The 18,352-nt window shown below is 40.7% G+C and overlaps 1 protein-coding gene across 1 annotated transcript; it reads right to left on the bottom strand.

Annotated features, from left to right (window-relative positions):
• Positions 1 to 314: 314 nt before the first annotated feature.
• SLC38A2 (solute carrier family 38 member 2) lies at positions 315 to 14,613 on the bottom strand. The gene is made up of 16 exons (XM_030835308.2): positions 14,319 to 14,613; positions 12,989 to 13,186; positions 12,620 to 12,701; positions 12,359 to 12,474; positions 9,360 to 9,433; positions 9,165 to 9,257; positions 8,953 to 9,034; positions 7,448 to 7,530; positions 6,991 to 7,049; positions 6,732 to 6,899; positions 6,244 to 6,323; positions 6,027 to 6,127; positions 5,334 to 5,458; positions 4,839 to 4,983; positions 4,637 to 4,734; positions 315 to 3,333 (listed from the first exon to the last, which is right to left on the bottom strand). The coding sequence occupies exons 2-16, from the start codon at positions 13,102 to 13,104 to the stop codon at positions 3,235 to 3,237; spliced, it is 1,521 nt and encodes a 506-aa protein (XP_030691168.2). The 5' UTR covers positions 13,105 to 13,186; positions 14,319 to 14,613; the 3' UTR covers positions 315 to 3,234.
• Positions 14,614 to 18,352: the final 3,739 nt, after the last annotated feature.

The raw sequence follows: 18,352 nt of genomic DNA, 5'->3' as shown, positions 1-18,352 counted from the left end.
AAGCATAGAGTCTTAACCACTGGACCGCCAGGGAAGTCCCCAGAAAGCTGCATTTTAAAAAAGCTCCCCAGATGTGATTTTGACGCACTGCTTAGAGCAGGCCCAAGCCTGGGTCTTCCAGATGCTAAGCATTTTTTTCATTCCTCCTCACACTTGGTTATCATCATTAGGAACTTAAAGGCAACTTAAGCTTCCTGACCATTCTCTTCATTATAATCACTAACATTATATGGAACCCTACTAAGTGCTAGGTTGCTGTGCTTACAAAATACACCACACACGACTTATCATTACTTTCAATAAAACACCGCTACTCAGGATTAAGCATGTATTTATTTTAGTTCAGTTAAAACAAACATAGGATGTTTCATTGAAACGGTGTAGCACTCTTTGCCAACAAGTCATACTGGAATTGTTGGCCTCTAACAGTACAGTGGGGATATTTACATTATATACAGAAAGCTTAACACACCCAGGTTCTCAAAGGTCTTAAATCACACTAGATCATATTTGATTTTATTACACTAGATCATTTTGTTAACTACTGCATTTTGAAAATTTAGACCTTATTTAAAATTTAAATAAGAGATCTGAACTTGCACCAAGTTTTCATGAAAAAAATGTGATGTTCAGCCAGTCTGTTTATTGCAAATACAATTTACACCGTATTTTAAATTTTTAGTGTTTACACAATTTGTTTATTGAAATCTCTGTACAGGTACTTTTGGGACCATTCTTATAGATACATAATGTGAATTCATCAAAATGCAGTTAAGAAACTTATAGGAATATATACATTTGAACCCAAGACCCAAACCTGACATTATATACAACCTATTTACAAATACATATGGACAATGTATGTACATAAGATTATCATAAATATTGAAAAATAGGTTAGCTTTAATGGATTAATGCTGTTCTATAAATAACATTACAGTTATAACTGAAACATCCACGGAAGACAGTAATGCAAAATGAGGTGACACGACAGTGGTTTTAATACTGAAGACTGCTCATTACTGGGAATTCACTGTTTAGGAACCTCCAGGTAGACGAGATAGCTCCAAGAAAATCATGCAATGGAATTTACCCGTGGCAGTTGATTCTGAACCTCAAACAGCCAGGAGATTGGAGGAGCCTCCCACATCGATTTGCCGTGAGAAGGATTTCTTTTTTTCGTTTCTTCCTGGTTGCCATGGTATTTTCTCCCATAAGAAAGGATGTAAACTGTAGAGAACAACTCTTTACTTGGTATTCCCTGGTCAAGTCTTAAGATACACAACGAGCAATTCTTTCCAGGAATCCAACCAGAAGTGCCAATTCTTGGTCTGAGCTAGAGGTGAGGTTCTGGAGTCGAATGGAGTGCCAAGAGCCCAACTGAATGAAAGCAGTGCTGTGGAATCTGTCTTCTCACTGCCTTTCGAGATGGTCCCCACTTTAATTTTCGTAGAAACAAACAAAAACGGACCATTGGCTTCACCCAATGTAGCACTACAAGACGTCTTCCAGTTCCACAAGGGTCTTTGATTACAGACACATCTTGTCTGTAATTTAGTCACATATAATACAAGAATGCGTAACAAAAATCATGTCTGCCACATTTCTGGCCCTTGCCTAAAACTAGAAATGTTTAGTTCAAGAGAACAACCTTATAGCCAGGTGACCAATGAATGATTCCATTATTTGCTTCCCCCAACCACTAATGGAATTATGTATAGTAGATTTTAGACATTATGCCTGATGAGCAAAGTACCACATTATTTAATAATATATTCACCATACACCATGACGTACAATAAATGTGCTCTTAAAGCCAAATAATTTTTTCACTTCTAACTGGGATTAAAATAGGAAGGGTGGTCATGCAGTCGGACCAATAGTTACACTCAGGTTGCACTGTTTTCCCTAGCTAACCATTTGCTGGATGTAAACAAGTAATTCTATGTTGTACGAGAATGAGATGACAAGCCAGTGCACATGAGTTTTTTAAAAAGCTTACTGCATGAGAAACCCAGTGGCCTATACGAAGAGAACTTATATTGTACCAAATATTGGTGTAACCTATGGATTAGACCTCTACTGTAGACAAAACATGAACACAACTAAACCATACATTGTCAAGTAATTCACACTTCCAGGAGCAGATGAGCATTTTGAAAAGTTGTACTCTCTGGGTAGAATAGTTTTGGCCTACAGCCATCAAATGCCCATTTTCCACTGCTGGAAGCAATGCCAAAAAAGGGCTGGCCCCAAAAAAAATCCAGAGCTGTTAACACAACTCTGGAGGCAGATGCAACTGAATAAACCCTGTTTTACCCAATTGCACTATTTGGTACCTCAAAATTAGTTATTTTATTTCCCATAGAAATATCTGCATTATCTTCCATTCTAATAGATTGAAGCCATAAATACTTCAGAGTCTAAATGAACCAAATCATTTGGGGACAGAGAAGAAAGGTGATGATGAGAGAGTTCATCTGATTTGGTATAGCCACAATCAACCAATTATCCTTTCATGGTGAAGTCTGAATGGAAATAAAAACTATGCTCCTATTCATGGTACAATGTTTCATTACATCATTTTCTCTAAAAATTATTTTGGGTAAAAAAAGTATTTGGCTTAGTATGCCTAAAAAAAGGCAAATCATTTCATAATACTAGTATTTGTTTTTAAATAACAATGAATTATTTTTTAACAGAATTCACTGACAACTGCTTTTGGATAAAGTTCAAAAAAAGCAATTTTTAAAGAATAGTGCTTCTGAGGTCTTTAAATATTTTTGGTACAAAAAAATAATAGTATTTTTCCCAATGGTTATTTCAATACTTTGCTGTAAATTAAGAAGAATTGTTTCTCACATCGAATGGTTCCATTAGGCACATTCAAGTAAAATCATAAAATATCCAAGTTAAACAATGACACAGCCAAACATGTGGCTTGATTAAAGTTAAGAGTTCGTCCATTCTCTGGAATGGAATAAAATTGTCACTTCCCTTAACCCGAGACTCGTGGTTTTGTTGTCAATATCCATTTCTATCATACAGAATAGTTTCTTTAAAAACAAAACAAAACAAACAAAGAGTTCACTTATTCTGCACTCAGAAGAACCAGCGAGGAATCTGCACTTCAAAAGGAAGTGAAACTGAAAAATTAGGTGAAATTTCATAGTAGCTGAGAGTTGACTCAACACTGGCATCAAATGGACTATCGAGTTTTAGTGGTGCTGCTGGTTAATGGCCACCTCCGGAGGCATTGTGGACCCAATCCAACACAATCAAGGTCATGCTTCCGGTCATCACCACTACGCCACTTAACAGGAAGAACAGAGCCTGCAATGAGCACACAGAGAAAACGGATCAGCAAGCAACAAAACATATGCTAAATATTCCTTTTTTTTTGCGGTACACGGGTGTCTCACTGTTGTGGCCTCTCCCGTTGCAGAGCACAGGCTCCGGACGCGCAGGCTCAGCGGCCATGGCTCACGGGCCCAGCTGCTCCGTTGCATGTGGGATCCTCCCGGACCGGGGCACGAACCCGCGTCCCCTGCATCGGCAGGCAGACTCTCAACCATTGCGCCACCAGGGAAGCCCCCTCTTTCTACTTTTAAAAATGGGCTTATAATTACTAAAAGCATGTCCATAATACTCCACAGAGCTACAGTTTTACCTTGCTAAAGATAGTTAAACTGTCTTAAGTGAGTGATCAAGGGGTTATCTATAGAGTACTAAGTAACTGTATCTTTGAAACCTTCTCAAACTTTCGCTTTTCATTCCTTTGTATGAAATGAAAGGGTAAACAATTTTCTTTGCTAAATAAATTATTTCATATAATAGAACTGGACTGGGATTTTTACATTTTTTAGAAGGAAAAAAATTTAACTTACAAAATCAAATCCAAGTCATCTTAAAAATGCAGCCTGAGTCGAAGCTGGAGGTTTTTCTAAGAGACATGAGCAGGTCTACTCCTAATCCTACCCCCTTCAGTTACTGCACTACATATTTTAGGTGAAATAAGATGACAGTTGTTGGTTCACAAACAATTCTAGTAGTTTACTCAGACTACAATAGTAGTGGCGAATAAGGACTGAAATGCAGTCTTTCTCCTAAATATCCCCACCAGGATCATTTGTGGTTAACATACCATATATTCTTTGTAAAATCAGTCGTTATTATACTTTAAAGTCTAATAGTAGCCCCCTCCCTAACCCCCAAGCTTTGCTTTGAAAATGGTTAGTCTCATTTGACTAAATACCCCATTATTTCTCTTTTATATACTCCAGGCCCATTTAAGTGCTGGTCATACAGTAGTAGGCAGTCCAACAAATACTGGTTAAACAACGTTGAAAGTTGAGTCTGTATTATTTTTACTTACACTCTATCTCTATCTCTAATTCCTAAAATATCTAATAACTTTCTTGCAGTTAACTTAAGCATACATATTAGATGGCAAACCATCTCTCACCTCCTCTCCCAATCTTCCATCTGTGAAGTACACAGTTACAGATATATTTGTTTACTAGAAACTTAAAATGAAACTACAATAAACGACATTTAGGAGACTAAAATGAAAATCAGTTGAGGAACTTCTGGCATTAGATTATTATTATTTCTCCAGTCATAATCTCTCACTCACCCCAATCTTTTGTACAGACTTCATAGGTTCTTTCTTCACTAACTTGATATAAAAGGCAGATGGAAGAATAAAAATTAACATAGCAGCTGCAGATGCACCTGTAAAAGAACATTTACCAGTTCTTAAGAATCACTTGTTATTCATTTTATAAACATTAAAATCCCTGATATTTCAAGCAACTTTGATACTTCCTAAAACTTACCAATGAAACCAAAGATATCCCTAATAGTTGGTACAAAGATGACAAGTAAATTGGTAAATGCCAAGATAGACACTGTAATGATACTATGACGCCACCAACTGAAATCTTTGGTTGCACACAGCAAGTGAGTTATGGAACTCCGGATCTGCAAAAATAAGTGGATAAATAAACTGCAGATTTAATTAATGAAAAAAACAAACCCCAAACAACAGGATATATATATCAACTAGCAGCTATTTAAATACTAAAATTGTACCCCTCCTCAATTGCTGTTTTCTAAATATCTGAACACTAGAAAGATCACTGTGTCTTCAATTATGGAAAAAAGTGTCCCAGGATATGTTTTAAAGATGTATGAAACATTTAAAAAAAAAAAAACCTTCAAAAACCCGCATCAACTCGATACTGCTGTAGCAGTGTTTCCCTTCTCCCAAAACATAGAAATCACACAAATCTTCATGTTTCACAATTCATTCCTACTGAAAGGTTACTTACTGGGAAAATAACTACAGGTACTGTCAGGGTGACAGCCACCAACACAGCCAAACGGACGACGAGAAGCAGAACATCAGCTCCCATGATGGAAGAGTAGGTATGAAGCAATTCTGACTCAACGTGTTCTACAGAGAAAGGCCAAGAAAAGAAAAAGCTTCAAGTGTGCTGTCCTCTTTGGAGATTAGTTAGAAAATCTAACTTAACGGGAAAATCTGCACCAAAGTTATTAGCTACTCACAAAACGACCACAAACTAAGAGGTTAATAAGATTAATTTGGAATTAGGGTTAATGCAATTAAAATAACATTGAAAAAAAGTTTCGAAATACCAAGGAGAGATTTAGCCACATGACCCCCATTAAAAACAACAGGCGCTAAATAGCTAAATCCCATGGTCTGGCTTACAGTGTGTGTGTGTGTGCTGTATTAATCTGAAGGGGGTGGGAGAACCTAAATGCAAGCACATCACGTAAAAAATGCCCTCGAATGGCTAATGGTAGATTTGGGAACGTGGATTTTAGAAGTCACTGACTCAATATACGCTACAGGAAATTCTAAGCTCTAAATTCAATTGTTCATCACAAATATGAAATATACCAAAACAGACCGAGTTTTTAAAGTGACAGAAGTATACATATAAAAGTATCAATTCCATTTCGTTAACTATCCTTTTTGTAAACTAGACATTATTTACCATAAAACGTCAGGTATCCAAAGAGGGCAGCAAGCAGGTACATGAGAAACATAGCAAAAAATGAAATCTTGGACACGTGCATCATTCTTCTACGGCTGCGGCTATACAAATTCAAAGGAAAATACAGATGCATACTTTAGCAGCAGTTATAGCAGTAATTGAAAATTTTTCTAGTTTTTCCAATAAATGTATATAAAAGTAGGTAAAAAGCACTCACCCTTTAAGCTCTTCATAAATGGGAAGAACAGCAGGATGACAGACAAATGAAAAGGTCAGAATTGGCACAGCATAGACAGTCTGCAAAAAACGTAAATACTTTCTTAATATCCTGATATAACAAACTCATGTTATCACAGTTCTGCAGCTTGTATTTATATTTATTAATCTTAGAATCAAAGCCTAAAATGATGTTTTCTGGCACAATTAGCTCCCACTCTTCTAATTTTTTCACTAAGTGTGATCGATATCCTCCATTTCCCAATGTATCAGTTATGAACATCAGATGATCATTTCATCTCTCAATCTATTTTAAGCTACAAACCAACACTTTCTTCTCAGTCCTCAATAATGAGCTAATCATGTTTCCTAAAGGGCAGCTATTACCTGATCTTCCTTTACCTTGGGAGTGTTTTAAAATTTCTAGTGGGTATTTTCCCTGTCTTCTTCCCTAAAATCTTCCTCTGAGGACACAAAGATTATAGTTACCTGTGAGTTGAAGATAAAATAATGTGGTTGGCAAGAATCACCTTCAGTCATATTAAAAGCCACATCAGGTACAAAAGCTGTTGGCTGTGCTAAGGTGCTGTTTACGGTTTCATTAATAAGAAAAGCAACTTCTGCAGGACAAGAAATCTGAAATTTCTTGCAAATCACCTGAAAATACATTATTTTGCATTTGTTAGACTGAATAATGTGACAGGGCTTAGAAAAAGAATCTCTAGCTTTAAAGAAAAATTATACCTACCACAATCAGAAAGAACATCATACACAACAAGGAAAGGCCACTGGTGTACCCCAAATATCCTATAAGGAGAAAAAAAAAATTGGTATTCGTTTACTAAAACAGGTTTAGGGCAAATATAACTCAATTCTGCTTGCAAGACTTCAGTGTGGACACATCAAATTTCTAATGCTTATACAGTAAGATGTAGAATAACTTAAAAATACTTGTTAATAACTAAATCAATAACAACTATCCTTTTTTATTTTTATAAAGCACAAGATGTTGTAAATGTCAACAGAATATTTGGGCCCTTTGGTAACCATCCTGCTAGAATTTTTCAAAGACCTACAAGTTCTGAATGCTGAAATTCACAAAGGTATGTTTTCGGGGCTCTTTAGCTCTTATTAATTTCTATGAAAAGGAAGCCAACCAGCTGGTGAGGCTCATTTCAATTTTCTTTAGAGATGGGTGTGCTCACCTAAATTCCTCAGCAGGGACAAGGGAAGAATGAGCACCAGTGAGACCAACAGAACCAAATAGTCACCGTTCAGATACCACAATCTGAATTAAAGAAAAGAAAAACAAGGTCACAACCAGCCACAAATATACTCAGAATAACATACATTTCTTTTCACAAGACTCGTTTTATACTTTAAAAAAAGACAGGTTTGGAAAGAGTATCGCTTATTCAAAAAGCCCACATAGACAGAATAGATTTCTAACTTTGAGCGCTCAATGAATATTCACTCAGGTTAGAGATGGGATCTCAAACAGTGTAACTTTTGTCCCACTGTTTGCTCTGGGAAGGCTGCCAGCTGATTCATAACATAAAATGCTTCTTAAAGGCTTGATACTATTGTAGGGAACAAAGTGGCATTGTTAAGCCAGTAATCTTATCTTTAAGCATTTTTAGAAAACTGTGTGCCAACTTCATCATAGCTTTAGCTCACTTTTTTTGATGCTGGAAACAAGGAAATTTTATAACAAGTTTCTTTCAGACATTTGTTAGCAAATGTACTTACTAAACATTTCAACAAGGAATTTCTCACGCTTCGATAAAATACATAGGCAAAAACAAAACAACAAAACCCAGTCCCCTAAAACAAGAACTTATTCCAGGTTGCCAAGAGTATGTTGTGACACCTTGACCCACCTTGACTGCAACAGTAAAAAGATCCCTTCTGAACTCAAGAGAAAATGTTATGCATCTCTCCTAAGCATTCTAGCAATGCCTTTTCCTTTTTAGGTAATCAACTACACCATTTAAAATCACTTATTTTCAAATTCTAATTGCCCTGTCAATTGTACTCTGCTCCCTTCAGCAATAAAGACCCCCCCTCCCAGAAAACTAATATTTAAAGATCAGCTTACTAAACTAAATTTCAAATGCCACGGAGATAACCAAACCTCTCTATTTTGAGATAATGAGCTGCATGTAAGCTGTGAAGTACATTATCCCTCCTCATGTGTACTTTAGATAAAAACCTGTTAGTCCACTCGGATGAATAACTTCGCTAGAAGGACAAGGTTTGTACAGCATAGCCATACATTTTCTGGTATGCTGCACTTTAAATATATGAAATTTCAAATTCACAAAAATCAGACAGGAATTGATTTTTAATGTAATTCAAAATGTTAATCCTAACTTAGGTTGGGGTATGAGTTATTCAACTATAATTTCTTGGGACAGTAAATATAAAGAGAAAAGGGAAGTAGTTCCAGAAAACCTGTTTTCACACGCAGGTTAGAAATTTGTTATTCAGAGTTATAGAACTAGTATAACTTGTCCTATAACTACTGTCTTTGGCCTTTCATTCTCAGAGTTTCAAATCAGTTTCCGGCAGGACTTCTTGGTCAGTTTCAACAGGAGCATTTACAAAAAATAATTTACTGATAATCATTTTGTATCCAACTTTGATAAAAATGTATCTAACCATTTTAGACTGTAATTGTTTCTTAGGAGTAACCTTACTTAGCACCTACCCAGTTGTATCTTCAATGTTCATTAATGCCTGGATCACCAAAGGTAACTCATATTTCACTATGAAGAGGTAGCTTGACATAGCTGGAGGAAAACAAAATTATACCATTACAAGTGCAAAATGTGGCATGTGACACCAAAAGTAACGTGTCACCACTCTCCGCTACATAAAGAGCAAAAAAGTCTACCCAAACTGTCCTTTAAAAATTCTTACCTCCAATGTTCTGCATTGTAATGGATCCAGAAGCTGCAAGCTTTCCAACCATTCCAAATGCCTTATGTCCCAGTTGTTCATATAATAAAGACCCTGTAATTTAAGGAACACAGAAGCATGAAGCAAGTATTTTATAAGAGGAAGAAAATCATGACAGGCATAACTGTTTTAGAAATATCAAAAATGCCACCATACCTCCTTCATTGGCAGTCTTCAAAAGGAGATGAACAGAATACAGGGAAAATATTGACACAAATGTCAACAGGATTCTGATGAGAGAAGGAAAAGGCACAGGGTTATAAATAAGCACGTCTATATTTAAAAACAATTCTTTTTGGCTTTATTTAAACATTAAATATGGAACTTGTCCTAATATTTTGTGTACTAGACAGAATGCCCCCCAAGGACAGGTGTTCACTCTCCTGACTAGAGTGTCAACAAGTTCTCTTACCTGGCACTAAACATGACTGCATCATGTCTCAGGTAATAACTCTACAGTACTGGTTAAGAACAGGGTTCACCCACTGAACCAAAGGTGCTGGGAGACACTGGAAAACCTAACTTTTCAGTGGGAGAGTTACAAGACTTATATTTTGATCCTGGCACCATGATAATTAGCTGTGTACTTGCCACTTCTCTGCATTGTATAGTTCCTTTTATCTATAAAATGGTTTTAACACCTGCCAGTTACTTGTGAAATACAAATGAGACAGATTCAGGAAAGGTCTTGAGACTACTTGGACCACGTAGATAAGCAAAGGAATGGGACTATAAAGGAAGTGGAGGGAAAGATACTGACATGTTAAGTGTCAGGCACAGCTTTACAAACAAATGGGCACAAATCAGAGAAGTAACTACTGGAACCATATACTACATTGCACACCATGGTATGGAAGACAGGCCCAGCATTGTCAGTTAAACAATGCCTGCGCTAGAACAAGCAGGCTATCAGTCCGACTGGGCTGTCTCCTCCCTCAGTACTTTCGCTTGGATGGAACAGGAGAAAAAAAAAAAAAAGAATAGAGAGGAACCAAAAGTTCTCTACTAAGTCACTACGCTTTCCTTTAGGGCACACGTCCTCTCTCATTCCAGCTTTACTTTCTTCCCCCCACGCAAGCCAAGAAGAATATAAATTTCTTTTTATTAAAAGGAACAACAACAAATCAAAATCAGGGAAACTCATAGAAAACTCTGCAAATAAGAAGACAGTCACATTTTCCAAATTCTTTACTGGCAAACTGAATACAGTACCTTATATGGTACTGGCAAAGAAACTGATGTCTCTTAGTTAAACATAGGTGGTAGCATTAAGCTGCCATTCTAATGCCCCAAGTTTCATGGGGTCTAATCTGCAGTGGAAATGACACAATCAGCCTCATCTCTAACTGGACAAAGCATGGCTTAATCAAAGACAATGTTCAAAGTGTGCTGACAAATTCAGTCCTTTCTTTTACACAGAAAGGACAATGAGGAATGAACAGACTTCATAACCCTTGAGGTCACTTTCAACCTCAAGTTGAGTCTACGTTATAGGGTAAGCTACAAGAGTTGTTTAACCAGATGATAGCAGCCATGTGGCTTTTGAACCATTTACGTCTATACCTCCAAATATACGCTGTAAAATACTGATGGATTTAAAAACTCACTTTAGCACTCTTAATATTATTTAACCATTTATTAAATGGTTGATCATCAAATTTATACAGACCCTATTAGAGTATAAATAATTTCAAAAGTGCAAGGGTAACATATCAGAATTTTGCTTTCTCTTACGAAACAAAGGTGCCATGTCATCTCATGTAAATTCTGCACCATAACCACACTGAGAGCATTTAAAAACTGCCTCCAGTTTTTATATTAAGAGTTAGGAAGGGTTTCAAATATTTAACAATGATGCCATTCAAGTACCCCACTAAAAACTTTGAAACTCTAGGGTCCTTTCTACAAAAATTCCTGGCTCTTGGTCTTAGATGTCAAAAAGCCTCATGCTCATGAAGCAAGCTAAGTGAATCCTAGCTTCCAAAGCTCAAAGCCATGCTTAACTTCAGCGTGGAATTTCACCACGAAGCAGAGCTTTGCGAAGGTCTGCTTTTCTTTTCATGAACATTCTATTCTGCTAGAAAAAAATAACTTGAGTAGAAGGCACCAGTCAGTTAACTAAAACATATCTGTAGCAAAGAGACAATTCCATGCTACGTACATATGTGGTTTCTTTGCCTGATAGTAAATCACACTATCTTCCACTGGAAGTTCCTTAGCCAGGAGCCCACAGAAGCCCAATCTTAGTTGCTATGATACAAACATCACTGAAAACGCATACTAAACTTCACATGTATTTTTCTTTTATGCTTGTTTTTTCCTGGGAATAAGGTCCATACTTTTACATTCTCCAAAGGTCAGTGACCCCCCCCAAATGGTTAAAAACTGCTGTTCTAAAGTCTTCTACAGCTCCAAAATTCTATTCTAGGTATTTACGCTGGAAAGCACAGGAGTAACTAATTCTAACTGGACAACTAGGGGGAAAAAAAAGGGAATTCAAAGCAGGTACTTATTAAAATATTCATCTTTTGCTGTGGCAATCACATAGACCTGGAAGAGATAAATATTAAAAAGAAAACAAAAAATAAATTAAAAAATCACATATGGGTTGCTTTTCAGGGTCCAGAAAATTGACTCACTTTTCTTAAAAACATGTTCTAGGTTAGACAAATACCACCACACCCTATATATTAAAAAAAAAAAAAAAAAGTTGTTTTCTTTCTGTACAAAAGGAGCCACAGGTCCTTGGGGAGGCTGTCAATTTACCAAACTGACTTGAAGGATACCATGCTTTTTAATATTTCTTGCTTCAGAGTTTGCCAGAATAAAAATTCTACCCTGGATTTATCAACAGTTCTTTTTAAATATTCAAGCCCTATTCAACTGTAACTATCCCCTTTGACTTTAAAGACTTTTTGGTTTAATTATCGGTTTTAAGAGTTGTCCTAATTTTTCCTACCTAATTGGCTTTTTTGATATCATGCAGTTACGTAGCAGAATAAAGAGATTTTCAGATTTCTCATATTTTAACTTTTAAGCAAATGATTTTTAAGCCAACTACTTCAACTGTAAATTCAGTCTCTGGAGCCAAAATATATGTTGTATCATCATATTTACTGCCCTGCATGGCAGACTCACTACTTACACATACTTACATAAAAAGAGCAATTCCAGTATTAGCCATGGCATAAGAAAGCCCAAGGATTCCACTGCCCACAATCGCATTGCTCAGATTAAATACTGACATTCCAAAGGAAGTAGTACCTGGATGCTACATAGAGGGAAAACGATAACCAAACATATAACAATAATTAAATGGAGAAAACCAGCTTTGGGCAAGTTAGATTTGAAATCTAAAAGTAAAACTATTCTTTTACTCCATAAAGCCACAGAAACATAAATTATTTTTAACTTACAAAGTCTGTTTCATACTTCTTCTTCCCCAAATTCGACTCAAGTAAAAAGTTCTGGTTTTCAGGATCTACATCTGCATAATGGCTACAAAAAAAGAAAAAAAAATCCTAAATTGGATTGAAATATACAAAGGAATGCTTCAACACAAAACGGTCCCCGCGTTTAGCTGTCACACATCTTTACTTAAATGCGTATTAAGTAGTAGTCGACTTTCACACGACACCATGTCATGGCAACCACCGGATAATCTTCCAGAGATTACACGCTCTCTCCAAACGCTACAGTAATTTAAAGCAACAGAAGAAGAGTTCCAGGTAAAGAACCTCCGATGCACACAGGCCGTTTTTTAAAAAGCACACAACTTCTCCCACCTTTTCAGAGCAGCTTGTTTGGTGGGGTAGGAGTAGTTGAAGTCACTGTTGGAACTGTAGCTGCTGCTGTCCTCATCTGGGGAAATACTGAACCTTCCCATTTCGGCTTTCTTCATGCTGGTCGGCAGGAGGAATCAGGCGCAGCGAGTAACGCTCGGCTCCTTTTGTCCTTGGAGATGCACTGGCCCGCGCGGCTGCCTGTGAAGGTAGAGGCGGCGCGTCAGGACTGCAGAGCCCGCCCTGGTCACGTGACGCCGCCGGGCGGCGCTGCTAGGCTGATTCATCCCCGGCCAGGCGAGTGGAAAAGTACCAGCCGAGCGCGAAGGGCGGGGGCGCGCGCCGAGGGGCGGAAAAGTACAGACCGCGGAGCCGCGGAGAACAAAGATGGTCCCCCTGCAGCGCTGCGCCTGCGGAGGCCCACGCCCCCCCGGACCCCGATGACCCTCTCCAACGGAATTTAGTGTTTCTCCCTCTCCATTCTCTCAAGTTTCACGGGAGGGGTGCGGGGGCTCTGTTTTGCTTTTCCCGCAGCCTCCTAGGTCGTGCACAGGCACGCAGGTCAAACATCCCACCCAGGCATTGGCTAGGTGTGCACTGCATGTAGCCCAGGCGCACAGCTCCCCCTTTCTAACATTTACAATAGCAATGCCGCGTAATTCGTCCTTTCACACCTGGAGCCCCCAGATGGCGAAATGCCTCAGCAGCAGACAGACTCGAAGGGGGCGGAAAGGGCGAACATGAGTCCTCTCCCAAGAAAGGGAGCAGAGGGCGCGCAGAGGCGTCAAGGGTTTGTTTACACGCGCACGCCCGTGCCCTCGAGCACACCAGTCCACAGGCATTTGGCTAGCGAGCGCTTCGCCCGGCCGGCCCCTCCTCTGCCCGAAAAGGAAACTGATGCAATATCGATCGCCGATTGTCAAACGTTCCCGCTTGTCTTCCCCAATCCTGGCCTCCGCTACACTAAAAGCCCGAACCCACTCCCATCGCCCCCAAATTCCAAGACCCGTTTATGTAATTATTTTTATTAATTCAATTCAGTCACAAGACTTGTCGCAACGGAGCCTCGGGGCCCGGCTGGCTCCCCTCCCCCTAACAGGAGGATGCGGCTCCGCTCCGGGCGGGCACGCGGCCCCCGCGCCCCTCCCTCGCCCGGAGGAGGGCCGCGACCTCGGTGCGGACCGGGATCGAAGGCTGGCTAGCACACCGAAAAAGCCCTCCCCAGGAGTAAACGACCGCGGCAGCTGCCTTCCCGCCGCGGCCCCTCCCGGACGCCCCTCCCCCACTCCCGCCCGGGCCCCGAGCCCTTTGCAGACGCCCCCGCGCGCATTACCTCCGTAGGCTCGACTCCTGTATCCCGGAAACAACACGCAAACGCCTTCGGTGAGTTTTTCTCAAACAAAAATTGTAAAAAAAAGAAAAACAAAACGGAAAATCCAACTAGAGGCAGGAAAGCAATTTTAACTAAACAAGGAAATGGCAAGTTGCCGCTCCAATCGTCCGGCGTCCGCCGTCTGAAGGGAAAGGAGCGAGTGTGCGGGAACGCGTGGTCGGGCAGCTGGCAGTTCTGCAGGAAAAGCGCTCCAGCTCGGCAGCCTCGCGCGGCTCTGGAGCCAGCGGCGCGAGCGGCGGGTTATAGCGGCCGCCTTGGAGGACGCGTCAGTGGGCGGGGCCCCAGCCGCCGGGTGCCTGCTCTTTGTGTATCAACACCACCTGGGCTCCGCCCCCCGCCCGCCCGGGCCCGCAAGGCCCCACCCCGCCCCACCCGCGTCCGTCCCCGGCGGCTGACTCGGGCCGCCTAGCCCCGCCCGCTGGCGCCCCCCTCCTCCCGGGCCAACCCCGCTCTGCTGTCTCCTGGTCAGCCTTGGAAAGACGCCCCCCGTGCTTCCCCCGGTCTGTCCCTTTCAGCCCGGACTGGTGCCCAAGACATGCGGTTGTCTTTCAGGAACCTTCTCCTTCAAATACCCTTTTGTCCGAGTTTCCAGCAGGCTTTGCTTTCTCCTTGAGGCTTTTTGGGGACACATCTCACCCACCCAATCCTTTCCTGCCGGTTATTTTTGTGATTTACATGGGGGGTTTTCTCTAGCAAAGTTGGGCCAACGCAGCAACGTTGTCTCCATGGTAGGTTTCTGTTCTCGTTCTTTCTTCTCCTCCTAGACCTGCTTTCACTCTTCAAAACTAGCCTGATTAGGTCGGTTGGCAGCTCCATTTCGGGAGATCCTTTCTATACGGACACGGAAAACCCTATTAAGGGTAAAGCTACGTCCTGCCCAATAAGCCAGACTCCTTGAAAGGGGTCCTTGGTTGGGGGCTTCGCTCTTCCGATGAAGTGTAGGAGTCCCACTTTCCCTTCGCAAACACATTGTAGTCATCCCACCACCCCACCCCAATTGGAGAGCTCTCCTCGCCTCTCTCTCCTTGTATTTACATAGGCGCTGCCTCGGTTGGAATGCTGGTCCTCCCCTTCCAGTGTTGATGTGGTCTTGCTGAGCCAGGCAACTAGGGGGCCCCTTCGCTGTGGAATACTCGGTGCTGCCGGAAAGGCTGGAAACAAAGGCCTCTTAGGAGAGAGAATTGTTGGTTGAATGAATGAATAAACAAACGATCTGACTTACTGCTCTCTTCCTTTTGAGGACGTGGGAGAGATTGGGCAGGGTTGGGTGTGATCACAATTTTTGCTTTCAATGTTTTCCTGAGGAAATCTGTACAACTGTCTATTTCCGTGGCACGTGAGGCTGCGGGTGCCCTCGGCCTGCACCAGTGTTCATGATTGACGTGGGGGGACGCGATTTCCCCTTTATACAGCTTTCTTCCCCCACCCCTTCGACTGGTCAGACCAGTCTCACCTAAACAATACTCTTGCTTGCTTTAGTGCCCAGCTTTTCACCATCACTCAAGGCTTAGTCACTGAGCCTCGGGAAAGCCTCCCTCCTCACCCCTCTTATTGCAGGGACTGTTTTCTAACCCATGTGGCGAGGACTTTTTAAAACCTATGCTGTCGTGTACTCAAAATTGTTCAAGTTTGTAGTCTTACCAGGGAGACTGTGAGCTCCCCAGGGCAAGTTTGGCACTTGATACACATTTGGGGCTGAAAAAACTTACCTTTCTTCCACGCACATTCCCTAATAACACCGATCAACTCTTGTCTGGAAAGCAATCTTAGTAGTGGGTTAGAGAGGACTCGCTGGAAGTTCCTTTCTATCAGGTTTCAACTGATGAAAATCAAAAGATCTTAAATCAGTTCTTCATCCAGGTTAGTCCCCTGCATAGTCAGAGGTGGTTATGGTTGGCAAATCCTACTCTCAGACTAGTTCTCTTGTCCATTGGATGTTTTGGTGGTTTGGATTGCAGTGCAGGCTTAAGGAAACCCATAAAATTGAGGAGGTGTGTGTGTGTGTGTTGGGGGGAGGCCTGTAATCCTGTTCTGACTTCTCTATGACAAGAACCTGAACAGTAAATGACAAAAAAGAGGGGGAGGTATTGAAACATTGATCTTTCGTTTGCAAATTTGATTCATGTTTTCAAAGGCCACTTGAGGCATATCTGGTTACTCAAGTGGCTTCCAAGTGAGGCCTGATGTGCTTGAGTTTTTGCCCTTATGCCCTGGGCTAGAGTGCATGGGACACAGTACCCTGACCCAATTTCTAGGAAATTATACCGCCAAATTCTTGTTGGTCAGAAGTGCTATGACTTTGCTCTATTCCTAAGCAAATGTTTTAGCAGAACAGTGTCTTTCAGACCTGCAGAATGGGACCCAGGAAAGGACAGTGATGAATTCAGTGGATTACTACACGCTTTTTTTTTTCTTTAATTCAATAGAACAAAATAGAATTTAAAATATCAGTATGCCATATATAGTAATGCTAGTACTATTCTATAAAACTAATTTGGATTATGTACAAATATGTATATATTCTGAGTTATGAAGTAAAATCTATTTCTTACTGTGGGCTGGGATCAAAGAATTTTGAAAGCTACTAAGAGTAAACCTATCCTAAGACAGGAAAATAATCACAAATACTAGTTGCCAACTCTGGATTTTCAGGAATGCACTGCATTGTCAAGATAGGTCGGTAGAAGTTTTTAGGGAGAGTAGATAGCTCTCTTCTGTAGAATTATTTGACCATTATCACCTAATAAAATAGAGTGGGTCTGTTTCTGGGGGCTCTAGCTGTTTCCCAACCTGTGGTTGAACAAGATCGTCTTCAGGATGGTCCTCAAAATTCTATTTATCCAGCATTTCAGTTTGCCCGAAGTGGGCTCCCACATTATATTTGCTTGTCTCTACCCTTCATGTCCAGCCGAGTAGTTTCATTCTCAGGTTGGCTTTCGTGGCTTCCCTTGAAGTGGCACTAGCCTATATTTCCATCCTAATCCCCCACTGTTCCTTGTGGTAGGCAGCTTCTGAGATGAAGCTCAATGAACCTCACCTGATATTCATACTCATTTGTAATCCCCTTTCCTTGAATATGGGTTGGACCTACTGATGTGCTTCTATTCAGCAAAAGTGATGGTATGTTACTTCTAAGATTAGGTTACAAAAAGTCTCCGGCTTCCGTCTTGTTCTCTCTTGCTCTCTCCCTCATTTGCTTTGAGGGAAACCAGCTGCCATCTTGTGAACTGTCCTACAGAGATGCCCACAGGGCAAGGAACTAACGTCTCTGGCAACAGCCCAGGGAGGCCTGCCAAGAGTCACAAGAGTAAGCATTGAAGCTGGTCATGGCCAGCTGAACCTTGAGATGACTGCAGTCCCAGCTAATACGTTAGTGAGAGGACCCAGCTAAGCCCAGCCTGGATTCCTGACCCACAGAAATAAGTGATAATAAATGTTTGTTGTTTTATGCCACTAAGTTTTGCAGTAGTTTATTACTCGGCCATTGATAACTAATACATTCCCCTTCTTCTACCCTGTGCGTTTGCCACTGTTCTCGAACCATTTCCCATATCCCATTCAAACTTTACCCACCGCTTGGAATATTCTTCATACCTCCTCTTCCCTGCTATCACCATGTATCTAAACTCTTATCTTTCCTTTGAGGCCCACCTTAAATGCCAGACCTTTCATTAATTTCTCTTTATTTGATGCTCCCATTTGCAACTGATCTCATTCTATTCAATACTTTGAACGTAGTGCTTTGTAAGTATCTTTTTGTGCCACTTCTTTTCGTGTTGTCTATGTACGACATTTTCTGTTAATATCTTTTAGGGTAGAATCTGGCTGATCACAACTGACCTAGTCACTTGTAAAAAGAAGGTACTTTTTGAGTATTTGGATGAATGAAATACACTGAAGTACCTATTTAAGTACCTACCACTACCCGAATTATATTTATTTATCTGTTTACTGTTGGTCTCCCTCACTAGAAT

Source organism: Globicephala melas, chromosome 10, assembly GCF_963455315.2.
Source record: "Globicephala melas chromosome 10, mGloMel1.2, whole genome shotgun sequence".
NCBI lineage: Eukaryota > Metazoa > Chordata > Mammalia > Artiodactyla > Delphinidae > Globicephala > Globicephala melas.
The sequence above is the reverse complement of the archived record's forward strand: the minus strand, read 5'-3'. Positions and strand labels throughout refer to the sequence as shown.